The 17,804-nt window shown below is 54.9% G+C and overlaps 1 protein-coding gene across 1 annotated transcript in view; it reads right to left on the bottom strand.

Moving 5' to 3' along the window:
• The window catches only part of HSPA12A (heat shock protein family A (Hsp70) member 12A), a 59,928-nt gene extending 43,007 nt beyond the window's left edge, over nt 1-16,921 (bottom strand). The window contains exons 1-4 of the mRNA XM_040624315.1: nt 16,776-16,921; nt 6,395-6,410; nt 6,127-6,256; nt 5,809-5,984 (exon numbers count right to left, since the gene is read on the bottom strand). Coding sequence (XP_040480249.1) covers nt 5,809-5,984; nt 6,127-6,256; nt 6,395-6,410; nt 16,776-16,921 — 468 coding nt within the window. The remainder of the gene's footprint in view (nt 1-5,808; nt 5,985-6,126; nt 6,257-6,394; nt 6,411-16,775) is intronic.
• Between the last annotated feature and the right edge of the window lie 883 nt (nt 16,922-17,804).

Here is a 17,804-nt window from a genome sequence, read left to right as displayed (position 1 = left end):
CCCCCCCCCCCCCCCCCCCCCCGCCGCCCCGTCACCACCGCTGTCCTTCCCATGAGAGGAGCTGACCCTCATGGCTGCTCTCCCACCAGGCACAGCCTCGGGTTACTCTTCCAGGGTTGGAGATGGGATTGAAACCTGAGGTCGGCTGCCCCTGGGAAGACCCCCAATTCTACCCTCACCAGCTCTGCCAAGACAGAACTGCGTCCCGGGCCTCAGTTTCCACAGCTGCAAAGTGGATAACAACTATTCCCCCTCACAGGGCTGTGTGAAGATACAAGGGAAGACCAATAAGAAAATTCCAGCACTGAGCTGGGTCCAGAGCAGGTGTTCAAAAAGCACAGGCTCGCCTGCTGTTCCAAGCCCCAGAGCACCCACGTGCTGGCTGAGGATTTCCACCTGAGGGCCACTAAAGCCCCAGAGGAGGCCCGCACCATCACGTATGCACCCCCAGAAACCCCTGCAGGCCAGCAGGTGACCACCAGCCCCCGGGCCTGAGGCTGGCCAGGCTGACTCATGCTGTACTTCACAGCCCCACAATTTCCACTCAAGCTGAACACATCCCTGTCCTAGCACCTGGCAACTCCACAACCTGGATTCTACACAAGAGAAGTGATATACGTATGCGTCCACAAAAAGATCTGTTCCAGAATGTTCACAGCAGGTTTTTTCTTTTTTTTTTTTTTTTGTAAGCTCCTAAAACTAGAAATGATCCAACCTTCCATCAATAGGAGAAAGGACAAACCAAGTGTGGTATAGCCTGACCAGGAAACAGTACTCAGCAACAAAAAGGGGATAAAGTATTAATACGCCCAACAATATGAATGAACCTCAAAAGCACTGGGTTGAGTAAAAGACCCTGGACGTGAAGGAGGATTCCATCCACGTGAAGTTCAAGAACAGGTACGTCTGAAGTGAAAGATGTCAGAACAGTGGTTCCTCACAGAATGGGCAGATACAGCCTGGGACAAGGCACAAAGGAATGTTCTGGAGTGATAAAAATACCCTGTATCTTGCCTGGTGCAGTGGTGACACAGTGTATCAGCTTCCCATTGCTGTTATAATAAATTATTACAAACACAGTGACTTAAAACCAGAGAGTTCTGGAGTTCTCACGGTTCTGGAGGTCTCAAGTCTGAAATGGGTCTCACTGGACTAAACTCAAGGCGCTGGCAGGGCTGTGTTCCTTCTGGAGGCTCCAGGAGAAAAGCCATTTCCTTGCCTCTTCCAGCTTCTCGAGGACATCTGCAGTCTTTGGCTTGGGTCCCCTTCCTCCGTCTTCAAAGCCAGCGGAAGAGCATCTTCCAATCCCTCTCCGTCTCTGACCCTCCTGCTTCCTCCTTCACTTATAAGGACCCTTGGGATGGCACTGGGCCCACCCAGTAAGGATAGTCTCCTCTTCCCAGGACCCTCGATTTCATCACCTCTTTCAAGTCCCTTTGCCACACAAGGTAACATACCGTGAATGCTCCGGGGGGGTGGGACACGGACATCTTCGGAGGGCATTCTTCGGCCTCCCACACACAGAACACACGCGTGTGAACACACCCATCATCACAGCTCAAGAGCACACGGGGAGGGCTGCGGGTGTCACGTCCCGAGAACGGCTTTGCGGGGACCCCCTCACTTAATCCCCACCCCACCTGGCACCGCCCACACTGCCCCTGCGTCCTGCCCCTCCAGGCCTGCCAGCACACAGCAGCCTCGCCCCTGCAGGGCATGGGGAACTCGTGCGGAGCCTGAGCAAAAGAAACAAGGCTGTTCCTGTGAAACGGGACTGGATGGCTCCTGGGGGAAGACCACGGAGCAGGTAATGAGGCCTCCTGCCTGCAGCCAGTGCACCTTCCAGATGGTACCAAAGGCGCTGCTCCCACCTCCAAGGCCCCTGCGAGGGGTTGGGGGGAGCTTCCAGTCCTATTCACCATTTTGTCCACCTGGGGGCCCCTGTCCTCACCCCAATATCTGGGGCCTGGATCACCTTTATCCAGGTTCTAGCAGAGCTCTGGGCAGCCAGCCGCGGCCAAGAGCACCCCAGCCAAGCACCTCAGGAGCTCTGGGAAGAGACGGTGAGGCCTACTCTCCAGCACCCCCACACACATGCACACAGCCCTGCCTTGGTGGGTGCCCGGCCCATCCTGCTCCCAGGGTGTTTGGTATAAAGGAAGCAAGGCTTCTTGGGGGTGGCTTTCTTGCGGCTGGGGGCAAGGGATGTGAGGGAGCATGACCGGAGTGATCCAGGACAAAAATTTTTGAAGAACTCACACTGCGGGCTCAGAAACCAGCAGGCCCACCACACACTCTCTCCCTGCGGGACCTTAACCAAGGACCACAAACTTTTGAGCCTCTGTGTCCTCGTTCATCAAAGGAGGATAGCACCCACGACCTCGTGGTGCGAGGTTTCACGAAAGCCCACTATTAGCTTTGTCTCGCTATGCCTGGCAAGGCAGGAAGGCAGAACACCAACGGGTTAATGGAGCTGACTCTGGGCGTGGGGTCCTGGCTGTTTCCTCTTTTCTTCCTTTGGATGATAGTTTCCTTGATGGACATGTAATGCTTTTGTCATGAGAAGCAGAGTTATCTTTTTTTCACCCGGTACCTACCCAGAACAGCAGCAGGGGGACAGAGGAGGTGGTCGGTGGGGGGGTGGGGGTGCTCAGGGTGTGAGGTTGGCTTCCACATATCACTTCCTGCAGCCTCCCTGGGGGCCTGTTGTCCAGCTGCAGCGCTGGTCATGCCCAAGGCCCCTGCCTGCTCTTCTGTTTCCTGCACCAGGACCCCAGTGATCACCCTGTTATCAGCTCCCAGTGATCACCCAGCTCCCACTTCCGGGGACCAACTCTCTGCCAGGCCAATCTCCCCAGCGGCCCCGTGGGGTGGGCTTTATTCCTCAGCTCCATTCTACAGAGGAGGAAACAGAATCTCAGGGAGATTTCCAAGTGTGCCCACGGCACCACAGCAAGTACACCACAGAGCTGAGACCGGAGCTCAGGACCTGAGCCCCTCCTGCAGTCCCAAACAGCCTCCCACAGGGAGCATGGCCCAGGAACCCCTCCTGGAAGGGGGTCTTGAACTGCCTTGGCTTCAGCCTCCCCGAAGACTAGGAGTAGGAGTGGACCTACACTTTATGGGTATCACTTCTGGCTTCAATATTCAACCCCCCCGCCCCAGTGTCCCCAAATGTTCCCTGCCTGAAGTGAGCCATGCTGGTGCTGAGACAGAAAATTTGCCCCCCTGGAGCGTCGGAGGGAGGGGCGGGGGGGATGCTCTGGCTGGGTCCCAGGCCTCACCCTGGGCTCCTAGGACCTGGCTCTACCACTGGCCTCCAACCTTGCCAACCCACACTGTCCGAGGCTTTAATCATTCATATCTGGTCAGAGCCCGGGTGTTCAGTTGCCAGATCTGAACACAAGCCTGGAACTGGCTGTGTCCAGGAGATGCCCATATGGCCCACTATGGGTCCTGGGCCTTGAGGCTTGGGGGAAACAGGCAGGGAGGGTCACCTTGGTTGTAAGCATATTCGCAGACAGAAACCAATTTGCAAATTCTCTGCGAGAGTGGCAGCGGTTGTGAGCAGGGGCTGGGCAAGGGCCTGAGGGAGGAGCTCTGAGGGCAGAAGCAGGTGACGGGCTACATCTGGGGACGGAAATCCCGACAGCTCTTCCGTGAGTCAGTCACAGGAGGAGCGGGGCCATCCCTCTGCCACGATCACTGTATTTTGGGCTTCTGTGTTCGTTCTGGAGCTTATGTCAATCTCATGGCTCACATTTCATTAGAAAGGGGCCCTGCCACCCTCCCCCACACTACGGTTTTTGAGGGGCAATCCCCACAGTCCTCCCTGCCTCTGCAGCATCTCCGCATTCTCTTCAGGCCTTACTCTGCAGGAAGACGTGCCCCTTCCATAGTATAACTCGGTGGGAAGGCTGATTCCCCATACGACTACGCACTCAACACACAAGGCACAGATACAAATAATAAGCAGGACAGAGGGCGTTCCTGCTGCTCCTGAGAAATCCCATCCTGCTGGCTCGTCATCTTCCTTCCAGAGGGCCTCAGGCTCTGTCCCCCAGCATGAGACACTTTGGGATTCCACTACCAAATGTTCGGGAAGACCCAAGGAGTACAGTGTTAGGGCAGATTCAATGTCTATGACCAGCCGGGTTCTTTGGGGCTCATTTCTGAATGAACCACACGAACCCCAAGGGAAGACTTACCAGAAGCTTCTAACATCTCTTAGTCTTTCCCTTCTTCTGTCTCTCTCTCCCTCCCTCTCCTCCATCTCTGTTACTGCCTCTCTCCCCGTGAATACCCGCGCATGAACACAAGTACACACACACAAACACACGCGAACACACACAGCAGCCTCCCGTGAGACGGCTGTGACAGGACCCAAAAAGTCCCCGACAGCATCAGGTCTTTGCTGGGTCTCTGGCACCTCTGCTCACCACTCTCCTTATGACTGGCCCCCAGGAGCTTGGTGCCCTAGGTCAGACCATCCCCTGCTCCCCAAATCTCTCTGGGGTGCCGCTGACACCACCAGGCACAAGTGGGGTACTGCCACCCCGATGTCCCTATCCCCAGCCCCACCCCCAGCCCCAGCATCCCAACCCACATGGGCAGAGTGTGAGTTTGCTCTAAGGGACAGCGTGACCTTATCCTGTCACTAGGTCACTGTGGGCTCTCAAGGTCACTGTCACTTTCTAGGATTCAGTTTCTTCATTTGGAAAATGAACAGGTTGGCTCACAGAATGCTGAAGGCCCCCCCGCCCCGCAGCCTCCAGCTGTATACACGTCTCACTCTGGTCCCGAAGCCACACTAAGGCTGATAAAGACCCAAAGCTACGAGCCCCTTCCTCACATCTCCACCAATTCCGCGTTCCATGACGCCTCAAATTACCAAGCGGTAAACCTCCGCCCCAAATTGCTGACAGAGTGTTAGGAGGTTTTTCTTTTGCCAAGGACAGACACAAACTGAAACTATTTTTTATTAAACCTATCATCTGCTATTATATTTGATTTGTAGAAGAAAGAAAAATAGGACTGCATCAGGTATCTGTTGCTATTAGAAACAAGAGTAACATTTCTCACAGGCTTCCGTCTATTCTGTCTACACAGCCCTCACCTAGGAACCATCTGCTGGAAAATGACTTACTCGATGACTCGTACTGTAACTGTCTGCAAGAGACAGCTGCTCCCTGTCCACCGGCCAGTGCCGCCCCCACTTCCCCCGCCCAGCAAGTGACCCCGGCCCCCCGCCAGGGCTAACAGTTCCAGGGGCGGGTGGTCATCATGCCTGGACCCAGGGGCCTCCCCTGGCAATCTGGATTGGAATGAGAAAGACAGACCGGGGAGCCCATAAAGTGGGCGTACAGAGAGGCAGGGAGAGGCCAGGCAGGGTAAAGCAGAAGTCAGAGACTGGGGTCGGGGGTGGGTGGGGAAGACTCTCAGTGTGTTCCCTCCTACACCCAGGATGGAGGGAGTTCCAGAAGCCACCCTGGGATCCTCTCTCTGAAATCTCCTTGGCTCCCTCTAGCTAGAAGACGTTTAGTTACCCGCCACTAAAACCTCCTTAATACTGGCACAAAAGATGGGCCACCACCAATGTCAACAACGGAGGGACAATGCAAGGAAAGAGAAGAGGCTGTGCCTGGGGTCCCACCACGAGGGACTCTCGCTCACAGCCACCTGGCCGCCGAGAGGTTCAGATCCCGGCGCTGTCTCTGACTGGAGGGGCTGGCTGGACTCAAGGGCTGAGAACCATTCCGAGGCCAGCTCTGTGTTCAGAGGGCAAGTGTGCAGGGGCAGTCCGCTGACCTGGATTCTCATGCTGGCCTCGCCAAGTAGCTGGGGGCAGTCCCCGCAGCCCTCCTGGCCCTCCGTGTGCCCATCTGTAGAACGAGAGGGGAGGCCCCGGCCAGACATTTGACAGACCAGGTCCCACTGGCTGGCGATGCCACCTAGGGCTGCTTCCTCAACGGCTTCCGTGTCCACTTTGGGAACAGGACTCCTGACACTGGGGCTGGAAAACACTTTCTTATCCCAACCGGCAGAGATGGCCCCTCAAGGACAATGAGGAAAGGAAAAGAAAGGAAGGAAGTGACCAGAGGAATTTAGCCTTTAGTCCATGGAAACCTGGGGCCAACAAGGCCAGCTTGTGGTCTCCAAGGCAGCGGGCCCGAGCGGTGGCGCCGGCGTCATCTGTGTCCCGAGTGCGAACTAGGAATCGGGGCACAGAAACCCCGGTTTCCAGTCCCAGGGAAACCTGCAAGACCACAGGGTCTTATTTACAGAAAACAGAAGGCACCAAGGCAACCCCTTCGTGCCGCTCACCCGCAAAACCCACCTCCCTCCGAGATCTCGGGGTGCTTAGCGGGGCCACCCTACAGGGCCAACTACCTACCTGGAGCCTCAGTTTTCTGAGGGTAAAGTGGAACACGGTAAAGCAAAACAACTCGAAAATATGCTCAGGGCAGTAAAACAGTCTCAAAATCCAGCTAACGTACTCAGACACGAGGGGCAGAGAAGAGAACAGGCTCTCCCAGTCGGCCGAGTCATCTGAGGCCGCACTCCATCCCAGGGCAAATATCTTTAAGTGGCCACTCATCCGACAGCCTTTTTGCCATAACACAGTGTGTTTTCCTGCAAGTCCTCACATTCTGCAAAACTGCACACTAAAAATAAAAGGATTCATGGGAAAGACAGGGTTGGTGCCTATCACTCAACACTTACAGGACCTTGTCACTTGAGCCCTTCCCAAAATAGTCATGGCCCTAGTAATATCCGTGCACACTGAGCCCCTGGATCCCAAGCCCCAGGGAGTCATTCATTGGCTGGTGCTCCTCCTTTGAGATGACAGGCCTTGGGGAGGGGGGCGCGCTCTTCTTACAGAGACCACTCTCACCAAAGTCAGAAAACCCTACCCAGGGTATCACTTGCACTCGCTGTGTTCTCGCGGGGTAATGCTGATCGGGCTCCTTCACCGTCCCCCTCGGCTTCCCCATTCAGTGTGAGGGGGGTGGAAAGACACTAAAATGGCCACAACTTGCCCTAGAAGGTGCACCTGTAGACTTTCAGCATTTTTTTTTTTTAAGTTCTTCCGTTGCTCTTTGATCATGAGAAATCATGTTCTGATCTATCAAACCAAACATACTGGGAAAAACTGTCAGTGAGCCAACAAACTTCCACCTATACCAACATCATGCCCCCATTCGTCAATCATGGAAACACATACTATAGACCAATAACCAAGTAATTTCTCACCTTTTTTTTAAAAAGATTTTATTTATTTATTTATTTAGAAAGCAGGTGAGTGTGAGAGCTGGGGGAGGGGGAGGGGAGGGGGAGAGGGAGAGAATCTCAAGCAGACTTTGCACCGAGCACCAGCAGAGCCCGACTTGGGGCCCGATCTCACCACCCTGAGATCACGACCTGACCCAAAACGAAGAGTCGGACGCTGAACCAACTGAGCCACGCGGGCACCCCCCCTATTTTTTTTTTTTTAAGATTTATTTATTTATTTATTTGACAGAGACAGCCAGTGAGAGAGGGAACACAAGCAGGGGGAGTGGGAGAGGAAGAAGCAGGCTCCCAGTGGAGGAGCCCAATGTGGGACTCGATCCCGGAACGCCGGGATCACGCCCTGAGCCTAAGGCAGACACCCAACGACTGCGCTACCCAGGCGCCCCCCCCCCTTATTTTTAAGATTTTATTTGACCAAGAACCAAGGAATTTCAAGTGCAAGATACTGGAAGTTGCTTTTCAGATAATTTGACTATGAGGAACATCTGATTGACAACGGGCGGACTTCTTGACATGACACATTCACAGAGAGCTGTAAGAATGCGTGACTCTGACCCGCAAGCTGTGTTAAAACGTAATGCAATTTTTTGAAGTTTGTACTTTGATCACTTTAGTCAAACGGACAGATTCAAAGCCACACGTTCTCTGCAGCGCTGCCCATGAAGAGCTGGGTCTCTCTTTCTACCCCTTCTGCCTGGTGCGCCGGGGACTTGCGTTGACCTCTAGAATGCAGACGTGAGAGCATACAATTTCTCAAGAAGCCTTCCTCCTGCCGCCCTGAGACCACGATGGAAAGCAGCCCAGCTGATGGCCAGCACCGACCCCCAGGCTCCTGAGTGAGACCATCTTGGACTCACCAGCCCAGCGGAGCCATCAGATGCAGTCATATGAGCGAGCCTGGGCAAGACCAGCAGAAGCAGCAGAAGCAGCACAGAATCGTGAGCAAATAAAATGGTTACCGTGTTAACCCTTTCAATTCTGGGATGGTTCGTTACATAGCAAACACAAACATAATGTGACATTTTTTAGACATTTCACCAATTCTTTCATATTTTAATAGTTTTCCCCACTTGGGAGCCAATTAACCTTTTATTTAGTTCTCAGTGATTTCATAGACCCCCTGAGAAGGGGCTAAACCAATCCCCAAAGTGGCGGTGTCTCCAAGGATCCTACCAGGATTGATGAAAAGCTAAGGGCTAACTGACAGCCCCAAGCCCAGGAAGGTATCACGCAGCCAGCCAGAGGAGCCCAGCGGATGTTAAACACCAAGGAGGAAGAGCTCCTACCATTCAAACCGCTCCTGGAGGAGGCTGATGGCTCTCTAACTAATGCTCCTGATTCTAGGCAAGACCCCAATCTTTTCTGGGTGTAGTAGACTGAATAATAGCACCCCACCAAACACATCCCTGTCCCATCCCTGGAACCTACGAATATGTCACCTTCCATGACAAAAGGGATTTTGCAGATGCAATGATGCTAAAAATCTTGAGATGGGGAGACTCTTCTGGTTATCCAGGCAGGCCTCAAATAGAGATCTTTACACGAGAGCCCTTATAAGAGGGAGGCAGGAAGGGCAGAGTCAGAGAGAAGATGTGATGGTGGAGGCAGAGGTTGGAGTGATGTGCTTTGAAGGTGGAAAAAGGGGCCACGAGCCAAGGAATGCAGGTGGCCTCTGGAAGCTAGAAAAGGCAAGGGAGCAGGGTCTCCCCCTGAGCCTCCAGAAGGAAGCCTCTCCCAACACCTTGATTTCAGCTCAGTTAGACCCACTCTGAACTTCCTTCCAACCTACAGACGATAAGATAATAAATTTGAGTTTGCGGTAATTTTTATGATGGCTATAGGAAACTAATACAGTGGATAATTCCTCCTGCCTACAAGAATGTAGCTTAGCATTCTTATTCATAATAACAATAACAGCTAATAATAATAATAACTAACATTAATTTAGTGTCTACTTTATGGCTGGCCTTGTTCTAAGTGCCCTTCCTATATAAACTCATTTAACCTTCACTAAAACCACACGAAGACGACTATTACAATCCATATGTGACAGATGAAAAAAATGGAGGTTTCCAGAGGTTTAGTAACTTGCCAGGGCCACAGAGCAGGTCAATGACACAGCCCAGGCCTGAAGCCAGGCAATCTGGCTCCAGAGCCCACGTTTCACCACTACAACCCCCAAATCAAACCAGCAGTGATAACAGTCAATTCCAGCACTTAGCGAGCACCTTCCACGGACCAGGCTCACGCTTAGCACTTGATTTATATTCTCTCATTTCATTCTCACAGCACCCCGTTGGGGCAGGACAACCAGGTATCCTTGTTTACAGAAGAAGAAATGGAGGAACAGCGATGTTACACCCAGGAGTTACACACAGCTGAACCCAGGAGTGCCGGAGCCCAAAGCCCGGGTCTAACCAGACATCCTCCTGCCTCTCTTGTCCCACTTGAGGCCCACACGGCTGAGGGAAGAACAGAGATAAGTAGTAGGACCACAGAATTTATCTTCCAAACTGGGATACCCAGAAAGTGAAAGGAGTCACTATTAGTAATTTCACCGGGACAAGAGGTGTAAACCAGAACCGTCCCGGCAAATCTGGACGCACAGCCGCCCTTGAGATCAGGGGACTTAAACCCAGGCCCAGAGGCTGCAGTTCACAGTTCCCTGGTAGGGACACTGTGGGGCCCCAGCAGACATCGGCCCCACCTGGCATCCCTAGCTGCCCGGTCAGGGTCAAGGCTGGAAGAGGAGGGGTGGTCCAGGCAGGGCTCAGACTAGTATCTGCAAAGCTCCAGGTCTACAGCCTCAGCACAGAGACAGGGCCCATCCAAAGGCAGACCAGAACTCCACCTGAGGGCAGATGTCAGCAGCCCTGGGTAGAGTCCAGGGATACAAAAAGACCTTGAACCCCACTAGTGCTCTAATCAGGAAGCCCAGCAGGGAGCTCAGAGCCTTGGCAAAGGACCACTTGGGCATTAAATACGGTCAACAACTTGAGACGTCCAGCCCTCCAAAGTTCTGGGCCTGTTGGCCAAGAAGTCATGTGGACTGAGGCTCAGGCTGGGGTCTCCTGCTTCCTAGCCAGGGGATTCCAGGCCAGTCCTTTTCCCCTCTGAGCCTCCCGGACAAAATGCAGCCACTGATAAATTCCCTACCTGTGTCTACAGGATTCATAATAACAAATAAAAACAGACAACAGAAAAGGTTGTAGGAGAAAATAAAATCTGCTCTGAAATGGGTACTATTGATTATTCCCATTCTACAGATGAGGAAACTGAGGTGGGGTGGGGGAGGGACTATGTAAACTTGCCCAGAATCCCATGGCTGCTAAGTGGTAAAGCCAGAACTGGAATCCAAGCTGACTGTCCTGTAAAATCGCATGGAAACATCCTCTCCTCCTCACATGGCCAACGTAAAGCAGTACATCCTAGTTCAGGGTCCCAGAGGGAGGGCCCCCATTCCCTGGTGAGCAGAGATGCCTATGTGGCCCATGGACTGGGCACTAGCTCTCACCTGATTATAAACTGGCAGGCTTTGCAAATCCACTCCCAGGGCCCCTTCTCCTGGGCGGTCCAATTCCAGAAGGTCTGGGAATGAGAATCATAAGGACCTCCCCCCCAGGTGATTCCTAAAGTGTTTCTCTTCCTGTTCAAGTCCCTCTGGAGAATGACTTCCAGAAAAGAGAACGTCTCAGTCTGGTGCTCCTGTATCCTTAACCTCTTCTAAAACTCTCTGATCTCCCTCTTCTCCAGAGTGCGGCCTCCGCACAAAGCCTTCCAAGGGCAACCGCATGTGCCTAAAGCGTTCTGACTGTGTTTGGGTTTTCATACACTTCGCTGTGGTCCCCTTCTGTTTGTGGCAAGGGACACAGGTTTCCCATTTATGGAACTGACATAAGTAAGACGCTTTAAATAAAAGCATTTTTCAAAAAACAGCTGATCAATTTTAAAAGTAATCAATAAATCACAGTTTAGGTGGTCAGTACGTATGGCTAAATCAGGAAGGTAAATCTCAAGTGGCTGAAGACTGAGAAAAAGCTCCCTGAGGATAAGATGTACCCGTGAAGGTTTGGGGGACAGCCCTGAGCTCTGTTCTAACATCCCCCCTCCCCCCTCCAGCTCTCTCATCCTGGGGTATATACTCAATTCCTCTGATCCTCAGTTTCCCCTTGTGTAAAATCTCCCACTTTGTGGAGTAGTTATGAAGATTCAATATGACACAATAGAAGCGAAGAATGTAACACAGAGCTGGAGCTTACAAACTCTGCTGACTCGGTCTAGACCAGGGAATGAACCGTGTCAGATGCTCCTGCCCTCTACCCCCTTCCTGCTGAGATCCAAGTCCAAAATCCAGATACGTGGTAACTCACGGATTCTCAAACTTGGCAGTTCACTCAATGAAGTCCTGATAGGATAGTTCTAGGAGTTGGCGTAGGCATCAAGACATTTGAGAAGCTCCCCCAAGCAATTCTAATAGGCATTCAGGATTGAGAACTAACCCCAGGGGATGTCCGGTGACCAAAGAGTGTAGCTTCTGACACTACGTGCTCCAGGACCAGCCCTCAGCTGCCTCCATTCTTGCTTCCTACCAGTGAGCTCTGCAGAGATGGGGGAAAGGCACTCAAGGGGGGCTGACTTCGTGTTTGCCAGGAAAGAGGTGTTCATCACTTCCAGGGTCTTGCTTCAGGACCTGAACATATTCCCCACATAGACCCAAGTCGGAAAAACCCGAGCAGAATCTGTTTTCCTTCTAAAGCCTCCAAAGAAAGCAGACCAGCTGGACTGGCCATCATGCCACACAAGGCAATGGTCATTCCGGGGGGCATCTGGGAGGTAGGGACAGGAAAGCCACCTCTCACTTCCTCCAATGGGAAAGAACTTGATCAATTCCGGCTCTTCTGATATCTGCACTGTTCCCACAACAGACCGAGGCAGGCATCACGTGCCCATTGCCCAGACCAGGAAGGGAAATCTTAGCTGGAGTTGACACACACTTTGGGCTCCAAAGCCACAAGGCTCCTTTACCCCTCCACACCTGTTACTGCCCATCTCCAAGCAATGGATTCGGAGTCATTTCCAATAAAAGGGAGGCAGCAAGGATTTGCAGAACCCACCGCGGTGGGGTCAGTGTCAATTCTGGGCAGTGCCTGCACTTCTTGGTCCCCCTCTTTGCCCCCCGCCCCGCTCCCCTGGCGATGCCCAGACATGCCTGCCGGTGGAAGGCGCTCGCTTCCTGCCACATGCTGCTCATTCATTAAAGTGCCTGGTTCCTCCCTGCCATTCTAATTATGAGCAGCAATAATAAAGAAGCTTTCTCCCTTACCAGAGGCCTATTTATGCAATGAGAGAGCATTTCGCCCCCACAATACTGAGTCGTCACTCAAACCCTTGTTGGAATCAAAGTCGCATCTCTTCAAGGATTGACTGAGCCCTGCCTACCCCCCTTCAGCTTCCACCCACTTCTGAGCATCCACATTTCTAGAAGCACCACTTGGCTGCAGAGTGGGCAGGATGCAGATGCCATTCCCCACTGCTGTGTTCCCTTATGGATTACTGACTGATAGTCATCTGACACCCAGTAGGGTGTTTACAGAGCACCTACTATGTGTCCTAAGAGTATGGAAATGAAAGCCAACAGGCCCTGCCCTTGTTGGAAGAAAAGGCATTAAGAGAAAAGCATAAGCTTTTAGGGTCCACTACTGATTCATATTCCGGCTCAAGCATTCCTTGGCTGAGTGATTTGATCCCTTGGCTGGGCTGACTACCAAATTTCTCAAAAGCCTCAGCTGTCTCATCGGCAAAATGGGGTAATAATGACTCCAACCTCATAGGGCTGTCGGAGGAGTCAATGGGATATACACATATAAAGGTAGAACGTTGTAAACGCTCAATGAACACTAGCTGAGATTACCAACCATCAGGACCGAAGGCTTTGGGACCACAAAGGCACAATCTCACCAAGATGGATGAGCTTACAAAGGCTTCCTGAGAAGTGAGACCTGAGCTGAGTTTTGAAGGATAAGTCGAGGTTTGCTAGAGAAAGGGAGGATATTCCTGGCGGAGGGGACAGCATGAGGGCTAAAGGAGATCACGGGGCTCTGGGAAATGGGACACGGTGTGGGGAGCGCGCACCAGGAGTACACAGAGGCAGGGGACACAGCTGCAGATGCAGGTATGGACGTGGAAGTGGGTCCATGGCCAGAGCCCGAGCCATGATACCCAGAGCATCAATGCGACTTGCTCTTGGCTCCTTGGGAGCCACAGCCAGTACCCCCTTCCACTTCCATCTACAGTTTGGCGGCCATGGGGAAGTGGGGCAGCCTCACTCCACAAGGCGTGTGCTCATTCATTCAGACCCTCAGTGGAATTCCCTCAGGGCCTACGCCCTGCCAGGCACGTGCTAAGAGAGGGTGGACAGCTTGACCACCTCCCACCCTTCGCTCAAGCCCACTTCCGGCTGTGTCATGCGGGCCTGGCAGATCCCTCCCTGGTGAAGTGGGGGTAACAGGACCCCCTGTTAGCCTTTCATTCAATAGCAAATGTGGGCAGGACCAAATGCAATAATTCAAAATTTTCAGATTTCAGCATGAACAGAGTCCTCACTAAATCTCCATGTTCAAAATGTTTGTTTTTATTGTGATTAACTGCCAGGATGCTAAGAATCCCATCTCCAAAGCCCAACGCAACACCTCCAGAGGCACCCCAAACGTGGGCAACCCCCCCCCCCCAGCCTGCTGTTCCTCTCCCTAACCCCATTCCCTCCCTGGAGCACATTACTAGGTGTCCACTGCCCACGCCTACCCCTGACTCGGTCACCATAGGAGTTAGCCCGGCCTGAACCACCGCACGTCCCCTGCCCCCCTGTTCATCTCATCCTTCTAGGGCTCCCTATGTCAACCAACCAACGCAGGTCTTGGAGGAGGCAGGACTGAAGGTCATCTCAGCTTTTGCGGTCCAAAGATCTAAAGATTAAAAACCGGCCCTTTGTAAATCAATGGAAATGTTCTATTAAGGAAACTCATACACATAGACAAAGGGAATAGTAATGAACCTCCATGGACCCATCAGTCAGCTTCCACAACTACCAACTTTCTACCAATCTTGTTTCATGAGTAACTCTACCCATGCCCCACCCCCACTTGATCTGTTGGGAAACATGTTATGGCCAGCCTTTCTGGCCCACCCCACCACCCAGGGCTCTCACTGACCACAAGTACCAACACAGTTTGATCCCTCCACACTCATCCTTTTGCACCAGAAGCATCCCTCAAAGAATCCCCTGAAGAACACCGTTTTATGTTCCTTGCAGAGTAGTCATTGCTGGCCACACCCACAGGGGCTACACAGGATGGCCACAAAGGGCTAGAGCCCTGGCAGCAGATGGCCTGAGTCCAAATCAATACTTCCTAGATGTGTGACCTTGGATGGGTCGTTCAGCCTCTGTTTAGCTTTCCTACCTGGGGGAAAGGGCGATGCTGGTAACAGATCTGTTATTGAGGCTTTACCAAATAAAAGAACGTATGCTCCTTGCCCAGCACAGAATATTCAGTGAGGAAATCTTAGAAATAGATGTGTTAGATGATGGGTGAACAGGCTCTGCTCCTGTGAGATACTATTAATATCTCCCATTTTAGAGATGAAGGGATGGGAACCAAGAGCGAACCAGCAAGTTGCCAGGCACAGCCCGCTCTGTGTCCCAAGCCCATGTGCTGGATATTCTCACAAGCTGCCTTGAACTGCAGATCACTGCAAGTGAAGAAACACTCGAGAATAGACACAGGCGAACAGTGGCAGGTGGCCCAGCACACCCAGCATGTTTCTGGATGGGGAGCTCTCCCAGCCTGAGGACAGACAAGCACACAGTACCTCTGTGTGTGTGTGTGTGTGTGTGTGTGTGTGTGTGTGTGTGTGTCTAGGGTAGGGGTGCTGAATTCGATTTTACAGGACAAATGGTGTGGGGGGAAGCACATCCCTGCTCGCTCCTCTGATTTCACACATCCTAGGGCCAACCTTGCATTTGATACAGTCATCCACTATTTATCCCAGCATGAGAGGCAAGAAACTGGTTCACTAACTTAAGCTTTAGCAATTCTTAGCAAATCGGATGTCCCTCCCTATCATCCTACATTTTTTTCCAATTTACAGAAAAAGTGGGGGGGGGGGTAAATCCATCCAGTTGCTGAGTGATATCCAGACAAAGCCGCCAGCCCACTGCCCAGGTTTGCCAGCTGGGGAAGGTCAGGGGAGGGGGCAATTTGGATGCGAGTTTGGGCCGGGCCTGGGCTCTTCAAGGCCCCTCCCAAGAGTGAGCCCTGTCAGGATGTCCCCCCCCCCCGCACTCCCCCACTACTGCAGTGCCGTGTGGGGAGGCACCTCCCAGATCTGCAGGAACAATGGGCTGGGGAGGGGGCAGGTGCCGCTCAGAGCGCAGCAGAGGGCGGGGGCCGCGGCCACAGACTGCAAGACTGCAAGCACCCCGCCCATGGTGGCTGCGCTGTTTCCTGACTCAGTTTCCCCAGCTTTGAGGTCCCCGCAAAGCTTTTCCTGGGTGAATTTCCCTTGCGTCCCAGGCATTTTAATTTCCTCCTCGCCAGGCGGCTTACCCTGCCGCTCGCCGGAAGCCTCCCGGCTACGCTCCCCTCCAGCGGCTGCTACTGCTATAGCCCCTCAGGTCAGGGACGCGCGGCGTCTCCGTGCGCCCAACTTTCCCCACTTGGGACCCACGATCCTGGTCAGGCCGTCCCCTCCGCTGGCGAAACCATGATTTATAGCCCTGGGCTCCAAAAGCTGCTCCTCCTCTTCCCCCCGCTCCCGGGTCCTCTCTCGGTCCTTACCCGGCACCCCCGCCCCATCTGAGCCCAACCACGCTCCCCAAAGAAAGCGGCCATAGCACATTTGCAGAATGCGAGCGTCCGTCCTCCGCACTGGGCGCCACCTTCCTCTCCCCCGCCCGGGCAAGGAGCGGACAGCCGAGCCCCCGCCGCTTCGCCCCTCCACCGCCCGCAGAATCCCTGGGGATGGGCGGGGCGAGCAGTGCGCAGCAGTTCTACCCGGAGCTGCAGCCCGCACTCGCCGCACGTACGTCCGACCTCGGCGGGGCCAGGGGACAGCTCCAAACCCTCGCTTTGCCTCGCTGAGTCACGGAAATGAGCCGCTGGGGATACGGGGCCACCCGGCGGCCGGCCCTTTACTCGGCAAGCGCGGGCATCCCCGCACAGCGCGCAGGGCATGGACACCGGGGGGGTTGGTTCTCACCCCGACTCGCAAGGGACCTCGCAGGAGGCGCCACCCCGGGACCGGGATGGCCAGGGCGCCTGGGCGGGGGCTCCGGTCCCCGCCGCAGTGTCCGCACCCCGGCCGGGAGCGCAGCACGTGACCGGCGGGCCGGAGGCGGACGCCCCCCACCCCAGACTCCCTGCTCCGCCGCGGCGCTGACCCTGGCACTCCCCGCTAGGACAAGATGTTGAGGGGTGCGCGCCCACTTTCCCGCGGCCCGAGAGGGAGCTGCGGGGAACCGGGCCGAGAGAGCCTCATCCTTCCCCGGCCCGCCCCGCCGCAACCGCAGGACCCGCGCCCCGCGCTCACCTCGGGGCCCCGCGTCGCTGCCGCCGGCCTCCTTGTCCGCCATGGTCGCGCAGCCCCCGCCCGCAAGAGGAACCTCCGGCGCAGCCCCTGTGCCGGTGCGGGTCCCCGTCCGCGTCCTCGGCGGCGCTCGGGCCGGGTCTGAGACGCCGGGCAGCGGGAGCACTGCTGTGACGCGGCCGCCGCCGCAGCCCGGACTCCTCCCCGCGCTCCTCCCGGGCCCGCCCCGCGCCCCGCCCCGCGGAGCCCGGCCGGCTGGGGAAGGCCGGGGAAGGCCCGCGCGGGGCCCGGCTCTGCGTCTGCCCGCCCCTCACCCGCCCCGCCCGGACCCGTCGCTCCGGGTCCGGCCCCTCCTCTCCGTGACTCTCTGGCCGCCGCCGAGGAGGGTGCGCGGCAGGGGCTCCGCGGCTCGGCAACCCGCCGGACGCCGGCGCACGGAAGGCGCACTGCTCGGCCAGCGGCGGGGACTGGATTTCACGTCCCCTCCGCCCCGCGGCGCGTCCGCTTATCGGAATAGCCGGGGGCCGAAGCCCTGCAGCAGGCACCGCACAGAAACCGCGCTCTCCCGAGGAAGCCCGCCCCATCCCCACCCATTCATTTCTCTCCCCCACAGTCCCAGGGGAGCGGGCAAGGGCCACGCCAAGGAGGAACCCGGCGCGGCCAGGACTCAGGCCGCAGACCGAAGACCTGCGCGGGGGCCTCGTTCGGGGCACTGCAGAGGGCGGCCGCCTCCAGGTTGCCTGCGGGACTCCATGGCAACTCAGGACCCCCGGGGAGGGGGCGCTTGTCGCGGAGGCGGCGTCGCGCCTTCCATATATGGGCTCTCAACCCGGCCCTCCGTTAAAAGTCTGAGAATAACGGCATTAATAATGCAGAGCTTCGGCGGTCAATGATTCATCCTTCCTGTCCTCTGGCTCCGCCACACACGC

The sequence above is a fragment of the Ursus maritimus genome, unplaced genomic scaffold (assembly GCF_017311325.1).
Source record: "Ursus maritimus isolate PB19 unplaced genomic scaffold, ASM1731132v1 scaffold_7, whole genome shotgun sequence".
Classification (NCBI taxonomy): Eukaryota; Metazoa; Chordata; class Mammalia; order Carnivora; family Ursidae; genus Ursus; species Ursus maritimus.
Note: the sequence above shows the minus strand (reverse complement) of the source record. Positions and strands in the feature narration are given on the sequence as shown.